At 40.0% G+C, this 15096-nt stretch overlaps 1 protein-coding gene across 1 annotated transcript; it reads left to right on the top strand.

Annotated features, from left to right (window-relative positions):
* Positions 1-383: 383 nt before the first annotated feature.
* On the top strand, positions 384-14651 carry plppr5a (phospholipid phosphatase related 5a). Its single transcript, XM_071915424.2, has 6 exons — positions 384-587; positions 1316-1448; positions 8944-9194; positions 12091-12267; positions 14212-14352; positions 14622-14651. The coding sequence occupies exons 1-6, from the start codon at positions 384-386 to the stop codon at positions 14649-14651; spliced, it is 936 nt and encodes a 311-aa protein (XP_071771525.1).
* The last annotated feature ends 445 nt before the right edge of the window (positions 14652-15096 follow it).

Here is a 15096-nt window from a genome sequence, read left to right as displayed (position 1 = left end):
AACTTGGAACTTGTGAGGATTATATGTATATGTATTATATGTATTATTTTGTGGAAATAGCAACCAGGAATTAGTAAAATTTGATTATACATTGCTGTGGTAACATTAGCCAAGAATTGGCTAAATTGGATTGTACATCACCGTGGTTACAGTAACTAGGAATTTCCGAAAAATTGCATTGTACGTCCCTGTGGTTACAGCCACCAGGAATTGGCAAAATTTGATTGTACGTCACCGTGGTTACAGTAGCCAGGAGTTGGCTAAATTGGATTGTACGTCACTGTGGTTACAGCAGCCAGGAATTGGTAAAATTGGATTATTCATCACCGTGGTAACAGTCGCCAGGACCGCATCAGGGTGGATTCTTCGTGGTCGTGTTCGCCATGCTGTACTTCCAGGTGGTGATTTTGGCTGCTACTGTGATGCTGGCTTACTACTGTGAGTTCACCGACACTTTCACCCTGGCACAGCAGGGCTTCGTTTGCCGAGACCCGGCTTTATCCAAACCAGACCCTGGACAGGAACAGGACAGTCAGATACAGCCCATGATACTGTACCCTGTGGTGGCTGGACTGCCTGTCGTACTGGTGAGTCTAAAAGGGGTTAAAACACAATCGACAGTAGGTTTGGGTCTTTGTCTTTGTGATGATGGTGTACAGAAATAGAGAGTGAGAGAAATATAGACGAATGTGATTATGTCAATTACAGGCCACCATAGGCTGTGCCAGGGACCTGTTGATGTTGTTGCAGTTCCTACTGGTCGCCAATAGAGGTCGATAAAAGTCCTAATTACTTAATGCCCCTTTAAGAAAATGTGGCATCTCAACAAGTGAGCGAAAGATGGGAAATGGAGAGAGAGACACTAACAGACGAGAGAGAGAATGAGTGGTGGACAGAGAGAGGGTATGTTTAGATTAAATTAAACTTTATTGGTCCCCGTGGGGAAATCAGGACATTGCAGTAGCAAATAATAAGCAAAATAATAAGTATATTAGTTTGGCTTTCAATGGAGAGTTTTAGTGTCCCATGATGGTCTAAATGCTGTTTCAGAGGCTTTTCCACCCTGAAGAATATAATTCTGTGGGAAACACTGAATACCTGAATCATTGGAATTTTTTGGGCATGAAAAAGCTAAAATTTAAAGATTTTGACAACTCAAATGAAACATTGTTATTGGCAGCATGATTCCAATTATATTGGTATCGTCCTTCAAAAACCCATATCAGTCAAACACTACTACATACACTAACTTTTCTTCCTTTCTTGTCTTCTCTCTCTCTCTCTCTACGTATTCTTTTGCTCTCCTGTTTTCCAGATTTCAGCCATAGAGTTGGTTCTGTTCCTCCTTCAGTACAACTCCAACGACCTTGACGACCAAGAGAAGGCCGTTGTCATGGCTGACTGTTGCTATCTAAACCCCCTGGTGCGCAGGACCTTCTGTTTCCTTGGTAACCTAAATACAAATGCTGTATCTAATACAACTAAAACCAACTGATATTTGTCTGTTATTTTTCTTCATCAGTCACAATTTCAGAGAAAGGTTTGGAGCTTCAGTTAAAGATGCTGCATGTATCTTTTTAAAACATGCTAACACTTTAGCGTACAGTATGTTGAGTGATAGCAGGCTCCATGCTAACACTTTAGCATACACTATGGCTGTGGCCGGAATGGATCACTATCTGCGTTTTAGGGCACTAATACGTACGTCAGACATTTTTTGTTAGTGTCCGAATCGCAAAATGATATTGTGGAATGATTTTGAGGGCACTACATATTTCCCACAATGCACTGTAATATCTAGTGAACAAGCCTGGTCACTAAAACGGCGAAAGTATACCAAAATGCATTGCGAGTCTGCCGTACCGGGTCGTTGCCAAGCAACGAAGTTATAACCTCTCTGGTTTCATAAAGATGGCATCGACTTCACCAAACCTCGTCTACAAATGTAAGTAAATAAGCTTTTTTGGTACCCAAAAGATGCAAGCTATTCTAAAGATGTTTTCTTTTAACTATTAATTCATAATGAATTAAAAGTGCAAGTTGTGTTAACGCTCGAGTTAGCATTAGATAACGCTAACATTAAGGCCATTTGTTTAGTCTCTAGCTATAATTGGTAAGCAAGTTATACGGTACATAGCTTATTGTAACATATTTTTTGTCCAAAACGTGAAGGAAACCTGGGTTGGCGAAGTGCTGGCTGTGTGAAAGTAACTAAAACGGAAAGTAACGTTAGCCGCACACATAACTCTGATGCATATTTATTCAACGATGTTGCCATATTAAGCGTTTTCTGACCGTTGACCGTTGGTGAATAAATATTTTATGCCGCAGAGTTAAGGGCAGTTTATAGTACAGCGATTTATGATCGTCACCACCGGCGATGATCATATTGGAAGACCGTACTTTTGTAATAGACTGTAGAATAAAACGTACACTGAGGAGACAATTTATGCTATTTATCTAGACCTGGATAAAGACAATAGATTTACTTGAATGAAACTTCTTATTTAAAAAGAAAGACTGAAAAATACAGTACATTAGGCTATTCTGCAGACTGGTTTACAAACTGTATTATTATTATTGTTTTCCTTTCAAATGGTTAAATTTTCAATTAGTGCAATTAAGAAAATATATTTCGTTACATGGCATTATTAAAAGCAGACTGCAGCAGCTGGTTGGAGGCGGTGGAGTCTGTAGGCTCCGACTCGCTTTCAGAACGGACACAACAATAAACTTCACAACCTGGGAATATTTGCATTACTTTGAACTGATGGAAGAAAAAGGTAAGAACATTATTGTTACCTGTACATCTGAGAATTGAAAGCACTTGCCAATGTGTTGTGAGCGCTGTTCGCTGTTTATTTTTTAGACCAGACATGATTAATCAAGGCTGCCTCTGTGATCATACTAGTTTACCATAAAGACGATCAGACCCTGAATAAATGAAAGCTGCTTGTTAAGTAGATAACAGATAAGTAGATAACAGCAGTGTACTCAGTGATGATTTCTATAGCCTACTAATGAGAACATCACCAGAAGACATAAAAGTTGTTAAGTTTTTAAGCAGGTAACTTGAAAGCACTCGACTGAGTTACTTTTAATAAAGACTAACTTAGTAAAGTAACTAGTTGCTATTTAGAACTATAGTAACAAAGTAAAGCAACTAGATGAGAGCAAATGACTGAACCTCTGCGATGCGTTCTGTAATCGCTCTAGTGTTTATACTTTTTATGAGCAACAGCGTCCAAAATCAAAGTTGAGCGATGATGGAATGTTGGTGACTTTGTAGCGATGTGCATCGGGCGATCAGAAATCGTTGTACTACAAACTGCCCTTTATATGTAGGCTAGTTTAGTTACTTTTGAGCGGCTACTTTTTCTGCTACTTTAGCGGCTACTTTTTTTCTTAATGTCAGCTAGTGATACATAATCTGGTTGGCTTTGTCAGGGACAGATGAAGACATTGAAAAGTTGGTGCATCTTCGTAAAGAGAAGGCACATCTCTTCAATGGGAAGAGAAATGCGGCTCAACATGGATGGGAGTAAGTTTGGCTGATCATACCAGACTGATTAACAACTTGACTAACTGTAGCCTACTGGCTGATTTTACCAACATAATTATCTAAAACGCCCAGCAACAAATGACTGTGATAAGTCAAGTAGGCTCAGTAGATGATCACTTTCTCTGTTATAGGGTTATACTAGAAGAGATGGGGCTAAAGGGCATTGCGGACCCAGCCAAAGCTGCGAGGAAATGGGAAAACCTGAAATGAATATACAAGGTTTGTTGAATATTATTAAGAGTCTGTGACAAGTGTTTCAGTTATCACTTTTATAGCCTATCTTTTAAGATCAGATTAGGTTTAGCTTCTCATAATACCAGTTTTATGTAAAGCTTAAAGCTTTCTGTAAAGCACCCAAACTCTGTTTTTAGAAAGATGGTATAGCCCACAAATAAAGTTCATTATTATTATTAGTAAAGTAAAGATTATTGTTCATAGGACCTTGTGAAGCCACCAACTGGCATCGGAACGGAGGAGGGGGAGGAAACCGTGGCTTCCTGGAAGTGGCTTCCTGGAAGTGGTTCCCCATCATGGACGAGATCCTAGGCGATAAGCCTTCAATTAGACCCAAACATGTAGGAGCCAGTCTGTGGGCCAATAAGGGGGGAACCACTTCCAGGGACCCAGTTCCAGAAGAAGAGCCAGAGGCAGAGCCAGAGGCAGAGGGAGAAACAGAGGGAGAACCAGAACCACGGCCAGGGCCGGCCAAGAAGAGGAAGATGGATCCGGTACTTGAATTTCTAGAGAGGCAGAGAGAGCTGCAGAAAGAGACAGACGAGAGGCAGAAAGGGACTGTTCAGTTTATTTGAAAAGTTAATTGAGAAAATGTAAATGTGAATATAAATGTAGCCTAATTGTAAAATGTTTTAATCATTTCAATTTATTTATTCAATCAAATAATTAAGAAATCAATCAATTAATCAATGATTTATCTATTCATTTATTTATTTATTTATTTACTCATTTGATTAAATAAGTTAGAAATCAACCAATCAATTACTTATATATTATTAATGTGAGATTAAATATAATTTAAAACAAAATGAATGAATACATTTAAATTTAGAAATGTTATGTATAAATATAATTGTCTTACAAGCAATAAAAGTTGATATACTACTGATAAACTATGCTACTTGTTTTGTTATCCATTAATAATTTATAATATACAATTGTGGTGACTGTTATGGTGACTGTTATACATCATAATCATGGTCCATTAGAACTGCAACAGGGGCAACAGGTGCTGACACAGAAGCTGCTAGACGATCTCTCAGGCGATCTCCATCCTGCACATCTGCCAGCTCATACTCTGGTGCATCGTCATTATCATCTGGTCTCAAGGCAATCTGCTCTGGCTCCAGGATGTCTCCATTGGTGATGCACAGATTGTGCAGGATTGCACAGCAGGTAACCACAGTGTGGGCAAACGATGGCTTAACCTCGAGGGCCTTGAAGAAAATGATACGCCATCGTGTCTTCATCATGCCGAAAGATCTCTCAATGATGTTGCATGCCTTTGAGTGGCGATGATTGAAGCGGGCTCTCACTGGATCCCTCACCGGTTCTCTGTAGGGTGTCATCAAAGCAATCGGTTTGGAGATACAAGGGTAGCCACCATCTCCAAGAATGCAGCATCCATCAGGGGGATAAGCTCGCTGAGTGAAGATGGGACTTCTTCAGAACCCGAGAATCATGAACCGACCCAGGCCAGCCAACATAAATGTCAATGAATCTGCTCTTATGGTCACATACAGCCTGTAGCTGAATGGAATAGAATAACTTCCTGTTCAGGTAACAGTTAGCATCTTCTGTGGGAGGTTTTATCCTAACCTGGCACCCATCAATTGCCCCTACAGCAATTCTGAAAGCTTGTGACCCAGCAAGCTGTGCAAAGCCCAAGCCTATCTCCTCCAAGTTGTCAACAGATGGCAGGTGGATGATCTGACTTTCCAGACTCTTAATTTTGCGTGCCACTCTATGGATGATGTCGTTGACAGTGGAACGGGGGATGTCAAAAGCTCTGCTCACTACTCTGTATGACGTTGCACTGGCCAACCAGAAAACAAAAACAAGAATCTCTATCTCAAGACCCCAGCCATGGTCATACTGGTCTCTCAAATGATGGAAGAGGTTGTTGAGGGTTTCTCTTGATAGGCGATAATCAGGTCGAAGGTCACAGCTATCATCAAAAAACACTCTGAGGGCAGGCACATGGGGATTGACTTGGCAGTATCGAGTTGGATTTTCAATCTGCAAAATGTTTTAAAAAGTCGTATCATACATAATGGCTTAACAGCTTAGATTCATTAATCAAATACTGGACATATTAATTTACTCACATCATAGATTTACATCAAATGATGTGTAGCCTACCCAAATAAATGATATGGGAATATTGTAACCAGTCTTTTTCATTTCAATTTTTGGATGTGCTGCCTCTCTTTTTTGACTAGCCTATGTATTTTACAGATGTAATTGTAATTATACAGGCTACTTCGTAGCTTTATTGTTATAGGCAGGGAGGCATAGCTTTAATGTGTGTTTTCTGGTGGACTCTAACACAGCCCTTACAAAGACTGTAGTTCGGTCAATAGACAGCAATCTTACAAGCTTAACTGTAGCCTACTATATAGAGAAAATGTTATTTACAATTTGTCCACTAGAGATCGCTATCGCCTTGTTTCCTAATTAGACTGCATGAGTTCATAACCTCAAGACAACTCAAGCGAAACCTAATACCTCTAGCCTACTATATGCCGTAGTATTAATGTCAGGTAAGTTAGCAAGCTAACGGTTATTTACCATCCGTCGACCAGTACGTCGGTGGGCCAGAAGACATTTGCAGTGTCCTTCTTAGATGAGCAGAAGCCCGTCTGTTGGCATCTCTTAATAGCAATACATTTATTATCATTAACCCGATTCGCAAAGGGATCATCTTGGTAAGATAATGGTTTGGTGAAATTAGCCAGGAGATTAAATTGTGAATGTGGAAAAAAAAAACGGTTAACTGGCATGTATTCTAGAATCTTTATTGAGGATGAGAGCGGGGCAATTTAAAAATGTTAGTTGAAACATTTGTTTATGCAACTGGTGAATGCAGACGCAGGTTGATGATTAATTATTCGTGTCCGAATTCACTCATTAATCATGCGTGATTTACCGCTAATTATTGCACTAATAGAGCAGCACTATATAGGGCAATACAAATGAGGGAATAGTGATCCATTCCAGCCACAGCCTATGTTGAGTGATAGTAGGTTCCATGCTAACACGTTAGCTAACACTATGTTGGGCCAGGCCATGTGGTCAAACAAAGGAAAGGCCTACATGTAAGATTGAAAGCCTAAAACACCGGCCTAACAAGGGAATCAGAAACCTGAACTCTAGCCCACCCGCTGGGCTGGGACCTTAAACAAAGGAAAGCAGCGCCAAAATTCCAACAGGCCCTGAAGTTCACACCTAGGTGCAAACTGGCTGAAACCCAACCTCTGGTCTCTCATTGGACGAGACTCGGGAGAACCCCGGGATGTCCCCATGACGTCACCAAGAGTATAAATTCCAGAGATACCTTTCCTCATCGCCCCTTATTGCGACCCCGTTGCTGAACAAGGTGGTACCTGAAACGTTCGAACTATTCTTTTGTTTAGCCGAGGCGCAGTCTTCAACTCGCGGGACGAGACCAGACTGTTTAGTGTTAGCCATAACACTGTTGGATCCAGAAGGATTAGACTAGCTGTTTGTGTATCCGGCATTCTAACTCCTTACACGCACTGCCGTGGGTAGCAGACCTGCAGAAGTGGACTGGAAGAGAATACAGCTAAGGACACTCCTTCCCTCCAAGAAGACAACGTAAGGATACGTTTCTTCAACCAAGTCGACTCCTGGCCGACATCTTCGCTGCCTACGAGGAAAGCCAGCTGGCCGTTGTTCCGTGCACGGAGAGATAACGGTCCCGCAGATATCCTGGGAAAACCCCGGATCGATAAGACGGACTCAACCACACACCAATCACTCGAGAGTGATTCCCAAGTAAGAGGCTTTGGTTCTGGGCAGAGACTAGAATAGGTGTGTTAATTAAGCTTACTGATCAGAAGCTGTATTTGTGCGTACTGGGAAGCGCATCGGACCGCCGCGTCCATATTATGCTGTATGAATAATACCTCAATCATTATGCTTGCTGCTTAATTTGATTGTGTTAATGTGAAGCTGATTTGTGTTCAACTGCATGCCGCTGAGCTTGCATCCATGTTAGTAGCCACCGTATAAAGCCAATATACTGCCTTTTACCAGTTCAAAGACCAGTAACCCGGCGTACTATTTCCAAGTCGTACCCCGAGTTCCTGTGTGGTAAAAGGCTATTGTTGTGTCTCTAGACGGCAAGTAGAACCTCTAGGTTTACCCTGAGTGTTTCCCCCTTTCTCTCTCTCTCTCTCTCTCTCTCCCTTACTAACCCACACACACACACACACACACACACACACACACACCCACATCTCATTACACATTCATTGCTACTTTAGAATTAGATGGTGTTGGTTTAGCTGCCTAACTCCAACTCCATCTTGGTTCCAAAACCCCCTTTGTTCAAACTGCGCGGTCACAGCCGCCATCTTGAACTCTCGCGAGACGTCCCACTCACGTGGTCACGTCCGCCATCTTGCTCTCTCTCTCTCTCTCTCTCTCTCTCTCTCTCTCTCTCTCTCTCTCTCTCTCTCTCTCTCTCACACACACACACACACACACATACACACACACACACACGCACGCATCCACACGTGCCATATGCTGTTTGTGCCTTTATGCTTGTTAGTTAGACTGATAGTTATAGTTGTATAACAAGTTGTTGATTAACTGCAGTGTTATTGATTATTGATTGATATTGCTAAAGTTAAATAAACTCCATTATACTTTTAAAGAGAAGTTGTCTGTGATTCCTTGTGCATATGTGTTGCAATAACTGCTGGTTGTGAGGGCCTGTGTACGAATTCACCCTTCACTGTTCACTCATAAATGTACAGTGGTACTCAACCACTGTCATTTGGGGGTGAACAGCCATTCTGAGACTGTATTGAAGGTTCGGTTATTGGTCCCTGATTCCAGGGTGGTGCCCCGTTTATATTGACTCCCATCAATAATTTTATGAATATTAATAATTTCACAATTATTAATTATTAATTGCTAATAACCAAACCTGCCCCTATCAAAGCCCAACAACTATGTTGAGTGATAGTAGGCTCCATGCTAACACTTAAGCGTTCAAGAAGGAAACTCAAATCAGCATTGTATGGCCGCATGTTGGTGTTTTGAACGTTTTCCCCAGTATAAAAATTTTACCATTGTGTAAAAAGCTAAACTAATCTCTCTCTGTTTCTCTGCAGGTGTCTATGTCTTTGGTCTGTTTACGACAGACATCTTTGTTAATGCAGGTCAACTGGTCACAGGAAGTCTGTCTCCTCACTTCCTGTCTGTCTGCCAGCCCAATTACACTGCCCTCGGTTGCGAGGAGACAGTGCACTTTGTCAGCCAATCAGACGCCTGCACCGGTGACCCGGACGACATCACGAGAGCCAGGAAGTCATTTCCCTCCAAAGAGGCTGCACTGAGTCTGTATGCAGCCATATACCTGGCAGTGAGTTTAGGCATCGACCGATATGGTTTTTTAAGACCAATACAGATATTTTTGGATCGAAGCTGCTGATAGCTGATATTTAGTGCCGATACCCAATATTTTAAAATTTTACCATTTTCAAGCCCCCACAAAAATTAAAACAAGTATTCAGTGTTTCCACCCAATTGTTATTCTTGTCAGGGTACAAAAGCCGCTGAAACTGCATTTAGACTTGTGTGAAAATATCACATTCAGCAGCCAAATTTATAATGGGTCCATATCTGATTCTTTTTCTACCATAGAGAACTGCTTGGTGCCAAATTTGGTGCTTGTATCGCAAAGTGCACGATTCTTCAGCTTAACTGCAGCAGTTTACCATAGGGAGCCGAACTTGACGTCATTTCCGTCAACACTTTGGTTGACTTAACCCTATCTCAATGTATGGGAGGTTACTTCATATTGAGGGCTTGGAGCCAAAGGGGCGTAAGTGCGTTATAGTAGATTTTACAGGAGAGCCAAAAACAAATTTTGATCAAACTTGGATCAGCTGCCGTTACCACATACTAAGCACAATATTTTAACTTTTTGTGTTATCAGTAGGGCTGGGTATCGGTACTCGATACCTTTAAGGTATCAACCGAAATAACCCAGTGCCAAGTAGTATCGAAACTTCTCCAGTCAAACGATACCTGCATTCGATACTTTTTGTACACAGATCTAGAAAAAAATTACTATTTGTATGGTTTTTCTCGCAGCCAATCACCACAAGCGTTCGTCGATTTAATGCGACGTGTGATTGGCCCACTACCGCAGCAGCTACAACCCATACAGTCTGTGGTGAAGTCGAGCGCGGTGTATGTGACGGAGTTGGCAGTTCAGCGTGCCAAGATGCCACCAAAACGTAAAAAAAAAAAAGGTATCGAATGAAGTACTCTATTGGTATCGGTATCACTTTAAGGGTACTGGTATTGGTACTGGTATCGGAATTTTTTAAACGATACCCAGCCCTAGTTATCATAGCATTACTATATATAGCATTACTATAAAAACAATACTGCTACAGTTTAAGTTGAATTATAGTTGTTAACTTTTTTAAAAATGGCAAAAGAGTGAAATACGCCTTTTTGGCACAAACATTGTCCCAATACAGCCATGCAGAATATGGGCGTATGCAAGTAAACAATTGTAAAACACATTCATTTTAATACAAATCTAGCAATTACACTTCAATCAACACTGAAATATAAAACAAGATCAGAATGAATATCTTTATCTTGAAGTAATGCTCAGCAACTTTCACCAAGGCCTTTAAAATTGTAGGCTACATGGAACATATCAAATTGATTGATACATTTTTTCTGTTAAAAACTTTTAATAAACTTTTTTAATAAACCTCTATAGATATAAGAAACTACTTTTGATTCTAAACTACCACTTTTTTTTTCTTTTGCTACTATAATACATTTTTGTATGTGTCCCAGGATACTTCACTTATTGATGTGTCCTGGGACACATTCAAAGACCTGGAAAACTCCTCATAACACTGAGGGATAACTTCAGCTACCAGCAGTCTTACTATCAGAGCTCATCTTGACCAGTTCACACTCCTGACATTATAAAATAACATTTTGAATCTATAGGCCTAAGTATTTCATGGGAATATTAACATATTTACATTCATCTAATATTGACCTAGAATATGAATTAGGATATGAATACGATACTAAAAATGATGTGATCATGCTGCCATGCTAGCATTACTTACGTCAGCATGCATTTTGAGATGACCAAAGTGCTGTTAGAATCCTCTACTCACAATGCTTGTTCAGTGTCAAAAGTGGGGTTTTGCTTGGTGTCAAAAGGGCGTAAGTGCAGTTACGCCCTTTTGGCAGCAAACAAAACCCAACTTTTACTGTTACGGCTTTCAGTTTTTGTTTAATTAAAACTTATGGGTCATGATTTCAGTTGTGTCCTTTTGGCACTGAAAAGATCTCACTGAGACCTTTCAATTGATATATAATACTCATATTCGCCCAAAATCGCACTTTTTTGGCTCCAAGCCCTCGATATAAGCAATCTGAAAAGCATATGGCTTTGATTTTGAAATATGTTGTAGTAAGCATCAACACATCTTGCTTGTCTTAATTTCACAAAAATCCATTCAGTATTAGTAGTAGACATTACCAACTAAATTAGTACCAAACTACACTATCTGGCAGGCTTTTAGCCTAGCCGTGCTAGTTGGACTGTTCCAACTCCTGCAAAGGGAACAAGCTATGGTAGCTAGCTAGCTAGTTACAGCTTCACAGGCTACAGTGAAAACATTTTGGCAGTTACTATCATGAGCTTGAACTCAGACTAAAAAGTCCTGAATTGCATTCCCGGTTTCCATTATTTCCTATCGAAGGGCGCGGATTGCGCACTCACCAACGGCTGCGCAGCGGATCGAGGAGGAGAATCCGCGCTCACTTCTCACAAGAGGACAACTCAGCGCTACTTTGGTTGCCTGGCAACAAACTGAGCGCTCCGCTTCGTTTCTGCCGCTTTTTTCAAAAGCGAGGCGGATCATGGATTTCCAAAAGCTCTGTTTTCAGTGAGCTAAAACGCTGTTTTCGTGTGGACGGGAGGCCAAAACACAGACAAAATACTATGTTTTCAAAAATATCCATATGCGTGTGGACAAGGCCTTAGTTGCAGAAGACATTACTTTCTGGTCAGTGGAAAATCGCGTTAGCCACTTAGCCTTTAGACAACCATGGGAAAGCTTCGGCCTACACTTCCGCTTCAGCTCCCTATTGTTCTCCTTTTGAACATCCAAGTTACCGTCTACCACATATCGCTACAACTTGAATGCAGCTTGATGTTCCTTGTAACATTGGTATTATAAAAGTGTCATAGAAATAATCTTCCTTTCCAGATGTACATCATGTGTCGTGCTGGCCCCAGTGGAGGTTGTTTAGCCCGCCCTCTCCTCTGTCTGTCATTGGTCAGTCTGGCTGTGCTGACAGGCATCAACAGAGTGGCAGAGTACCGCAACCACTGGAGTGATGTTATAGCAGGACAAGCCACTGGGGGCGCTATTGCTGTCTTTCTGGTCAGTTGTATTATTGTTATTAGTTGAGCTATAAATCTATTATATTATATTATATTATATTATATTATATTATAAAATGTAATTTTTAAATTCTAAATTACCATTTTTCATGTTAACAATTTGGAGATACAATGATGTACTGTACATTTGTATGACATTTTTATGCAATTTGTAAAGAGAAATTACGATGTGAAGCATTGTGGTTAAGTTAGGTAAAGTTACTAAAAAACAAGTTCTGAAAGTGTTTCCCAAATACCATGACCAACATGACAGAAGGTAAAAAAAAAAAAAAAAGTAGATAGAATGGCACAATTATGAAACTACCAGCATAATTATTTAACTATTTAGCTCCCAGGTGCATTTAAAACTGATAATAAGTTGTCATATAGGCTACTGTCAGTACTTTATTAATGGTTCTGTATTTGATATGAGACTAAAAATGTCTCCAGTCTAATAATTTAATTCTTCTGTGGCAGATCTGCCTTTTTCTATACATTTAGGATTTTGTTCTTTAAACTGTAATGTATGGATTTAAAATTATTTCCTTTACTGAAAAGCAGTTTATCAAAATGAACCAAAGATACTCTTCATGGGAAACTATGCCCCTGGACCTTGGTAGCATTTTTAGATTAATAATGCCCTTTTCAGTGAGTCTGTCCATCACACTGCTGCTGTACATTATTATTTCTATACTTGACCAAATATTCCCTAAATAGAGTGATTCTATGTTCTGTCTGTCCAATACAAAACTAGTCTAATGGACTAAACTGCTGCAGGACACACACACAAATACACACACACACACACACACACACACACACACACACACATAAAGTGTTCTTGTTGCTTGATTGAGTTTGAATTCCTCTTTTTGCAGTCAGGCCAGACATTCATGCAAGTCTTGGTCGGGATTCAAAATGAGGATCAGAAGAACATTAAAATGGTTCAAGAAACACTTCTAAGACTCGATGAATCTCTCTCTCCTTATCCCCCTCTCTCTCTGCCTCTTTCTCTGCAGCCTAATATTCCATTAATAATCAGAATAAAAGATGAATGAAAACACATCATGTAACCACCTCCAATGGACTTACAGAAAAAACATGAATTTCACATGCAAAAAACAACTTAATATGTTTTTTTCCCCTCAGCATATCACAATGTGTGTTTGTAACTGCAGTGGATAATCTATGCTGACAAAAAAATATTTTTGCTGGCCAATGTTTTAGTCACATCTAGACTGAGCAAGCAGATTGTGTAATAGTTGTGAAATTTATTAAGTTTGGGCAATGCTAACAAAACATTTTGGCTATGACACTGAAAGACAGCTAACCTACCAGAGCAAAGCAATATAGTGGAGTGGTTCTGTTCTTCTTGACAATACATTGGTGAATGATGTGGTTATCCTGATTATTCCAGGACTGTAGGAACTTCAACTACAACAGTTGATGCTGCACACCTAGCCACTAGGCGCCGTGGGACTGGACAGCAGCTGTACTTGTTTTCTTAACTGAAAACAATGAAATTAATGAAAGTACTTGCATACATGTTTGATAATGCATTCAATAGGAGAATATTAGCTACTAACAGCCATGAAAATGCTTAAACCAACTACTTTCTTTGGTTTTAAAACATAATATTCTTTCTACGCATGTTCATCCACTTCAAGTAAGCAACATCAAACAAAGCGGGTGCAACAACAATGGCGAGGCTAGGCTCAGTTTTTCAAACAAGTGTCTGAACATGAACATGGAATTATTCATGTCAAAAAAGGTTTACTCTGATTCCATGCTTTAGTGCATGTAAACACACACCCAATTAGATAATTTTATTCAGCATTCATGTAAACAGTTATTTGGAGTCTTCAGTTGGAAGGAATCATTGGGAATGACAGAATATTCTGCATGTAACTGCAGCCAATGTCTCTCGCTCTCTCTCTTCCTCCAGGTGGTGTTTGTGGTTCAGTACTTTAAAATGAGACCTCTGATTGGTCAGAGTCCTTCAGATGTGGGTGGGGCAAATACTGATGAGGCTCCGCCTCAAATCAATCATGCTGTGGAAACCACTGACAAATACATAATCACACAGGTAAATAGTCAGCAATATGTACATATACAGTGCAATACACAAAAAACACTTTTAAAATTATGTTTTATTTCAATCGCTTTGCACAAAATATATAAAACCCATTATATTGACAACATACAAATGTATTAATGTAAAGTTAGGCATACCAAAAACACAGGGGGGGGGGGTTGTGAATTAGTTTCATGAATTAGTTTAGAGGGGTTTAAATTAGTTTTATTAATATGTTTTATTTTTCCTTTAAATGCTGTTTTTATGTCTTGCTCCTCTAGAACCCAGAAACCTTCACAGAAGTCACATGACTATGAACCCCATCACATGACCCAGAGGAAAAGGACTTGCATGAACTGCTCTGCTTCCAGATGATAGTCACATCTCCTCTCCAATCTAGAACCCTTAAGTCCAGACAACAACCTAAACCCTCCAGACATCTGTTTTGTAAAAACCAAACCTCCAGATGGTTGCTACCTTACATCTCTCTTATAACAACCTTAAGGGGCTATGTGTATCATTGTAACATCAATAAATCATTATCACATTCATTTTGAGACATTAGTATAATTACCGTCAACAAACGATAAGACAAGACCATCACTGTGAAGATTGGCAGTCTCTACTGGCGTCTACACTGCATTTTACATTGTGTGACACCAGGAAGTCTACTGGATTGCTTTATGGCACGAAGGGAAATTGCTTTATGGCACAAAACAGGAAGAGGGCGCTGTTCTTCCAGTATAAATGGAACTA

The sequence above is a fragment of the Centroberyx gerrardi genome, chromosome 13 (genome assembly GCF_048128805.1).
Source record: "Centroberyx gerrardi isolate f3 chromosome 13, fCenGer3.hap1.cur.20231027, whole genome shotgun sequence".
In the NCBI taxonomy this organism is placed as follows: Eukaryota; Metazoa; Chordata; class Actinopteri; order Beryciformes; family Berycidae; genus Centroberyx; species Centroberyx gerrardi.
This window is presented reverse-complemented; position numbering and strand designations above follow the sequence as displayed.

Excerpts from the sequence above, each read along its gene's own strand:
- plppr5a (XM_071915424.2), top strand. The coding sequence starts at position 384 with ATGCTGTACTTCCAGGTGGTGATTTTGGCTGCTACTGTGATGCTGGCT. Across the intron at positions 588-1,315 it reads CTGGACTGCCTGTCGTACTG|ATTTCAGCCATAGAGTTGGT; the intron begins GTGAGTCTAAAA and ends CCTGTTTTCCAG. Across the intron at positions 12,268-14,211 it reads GCGCTATTGCTGTCTTTCTG|GTGGTGTTTGTGGTTCAGTA; the intron begins GTCAGTTGTATT and ends CTCTTCCTCCAG.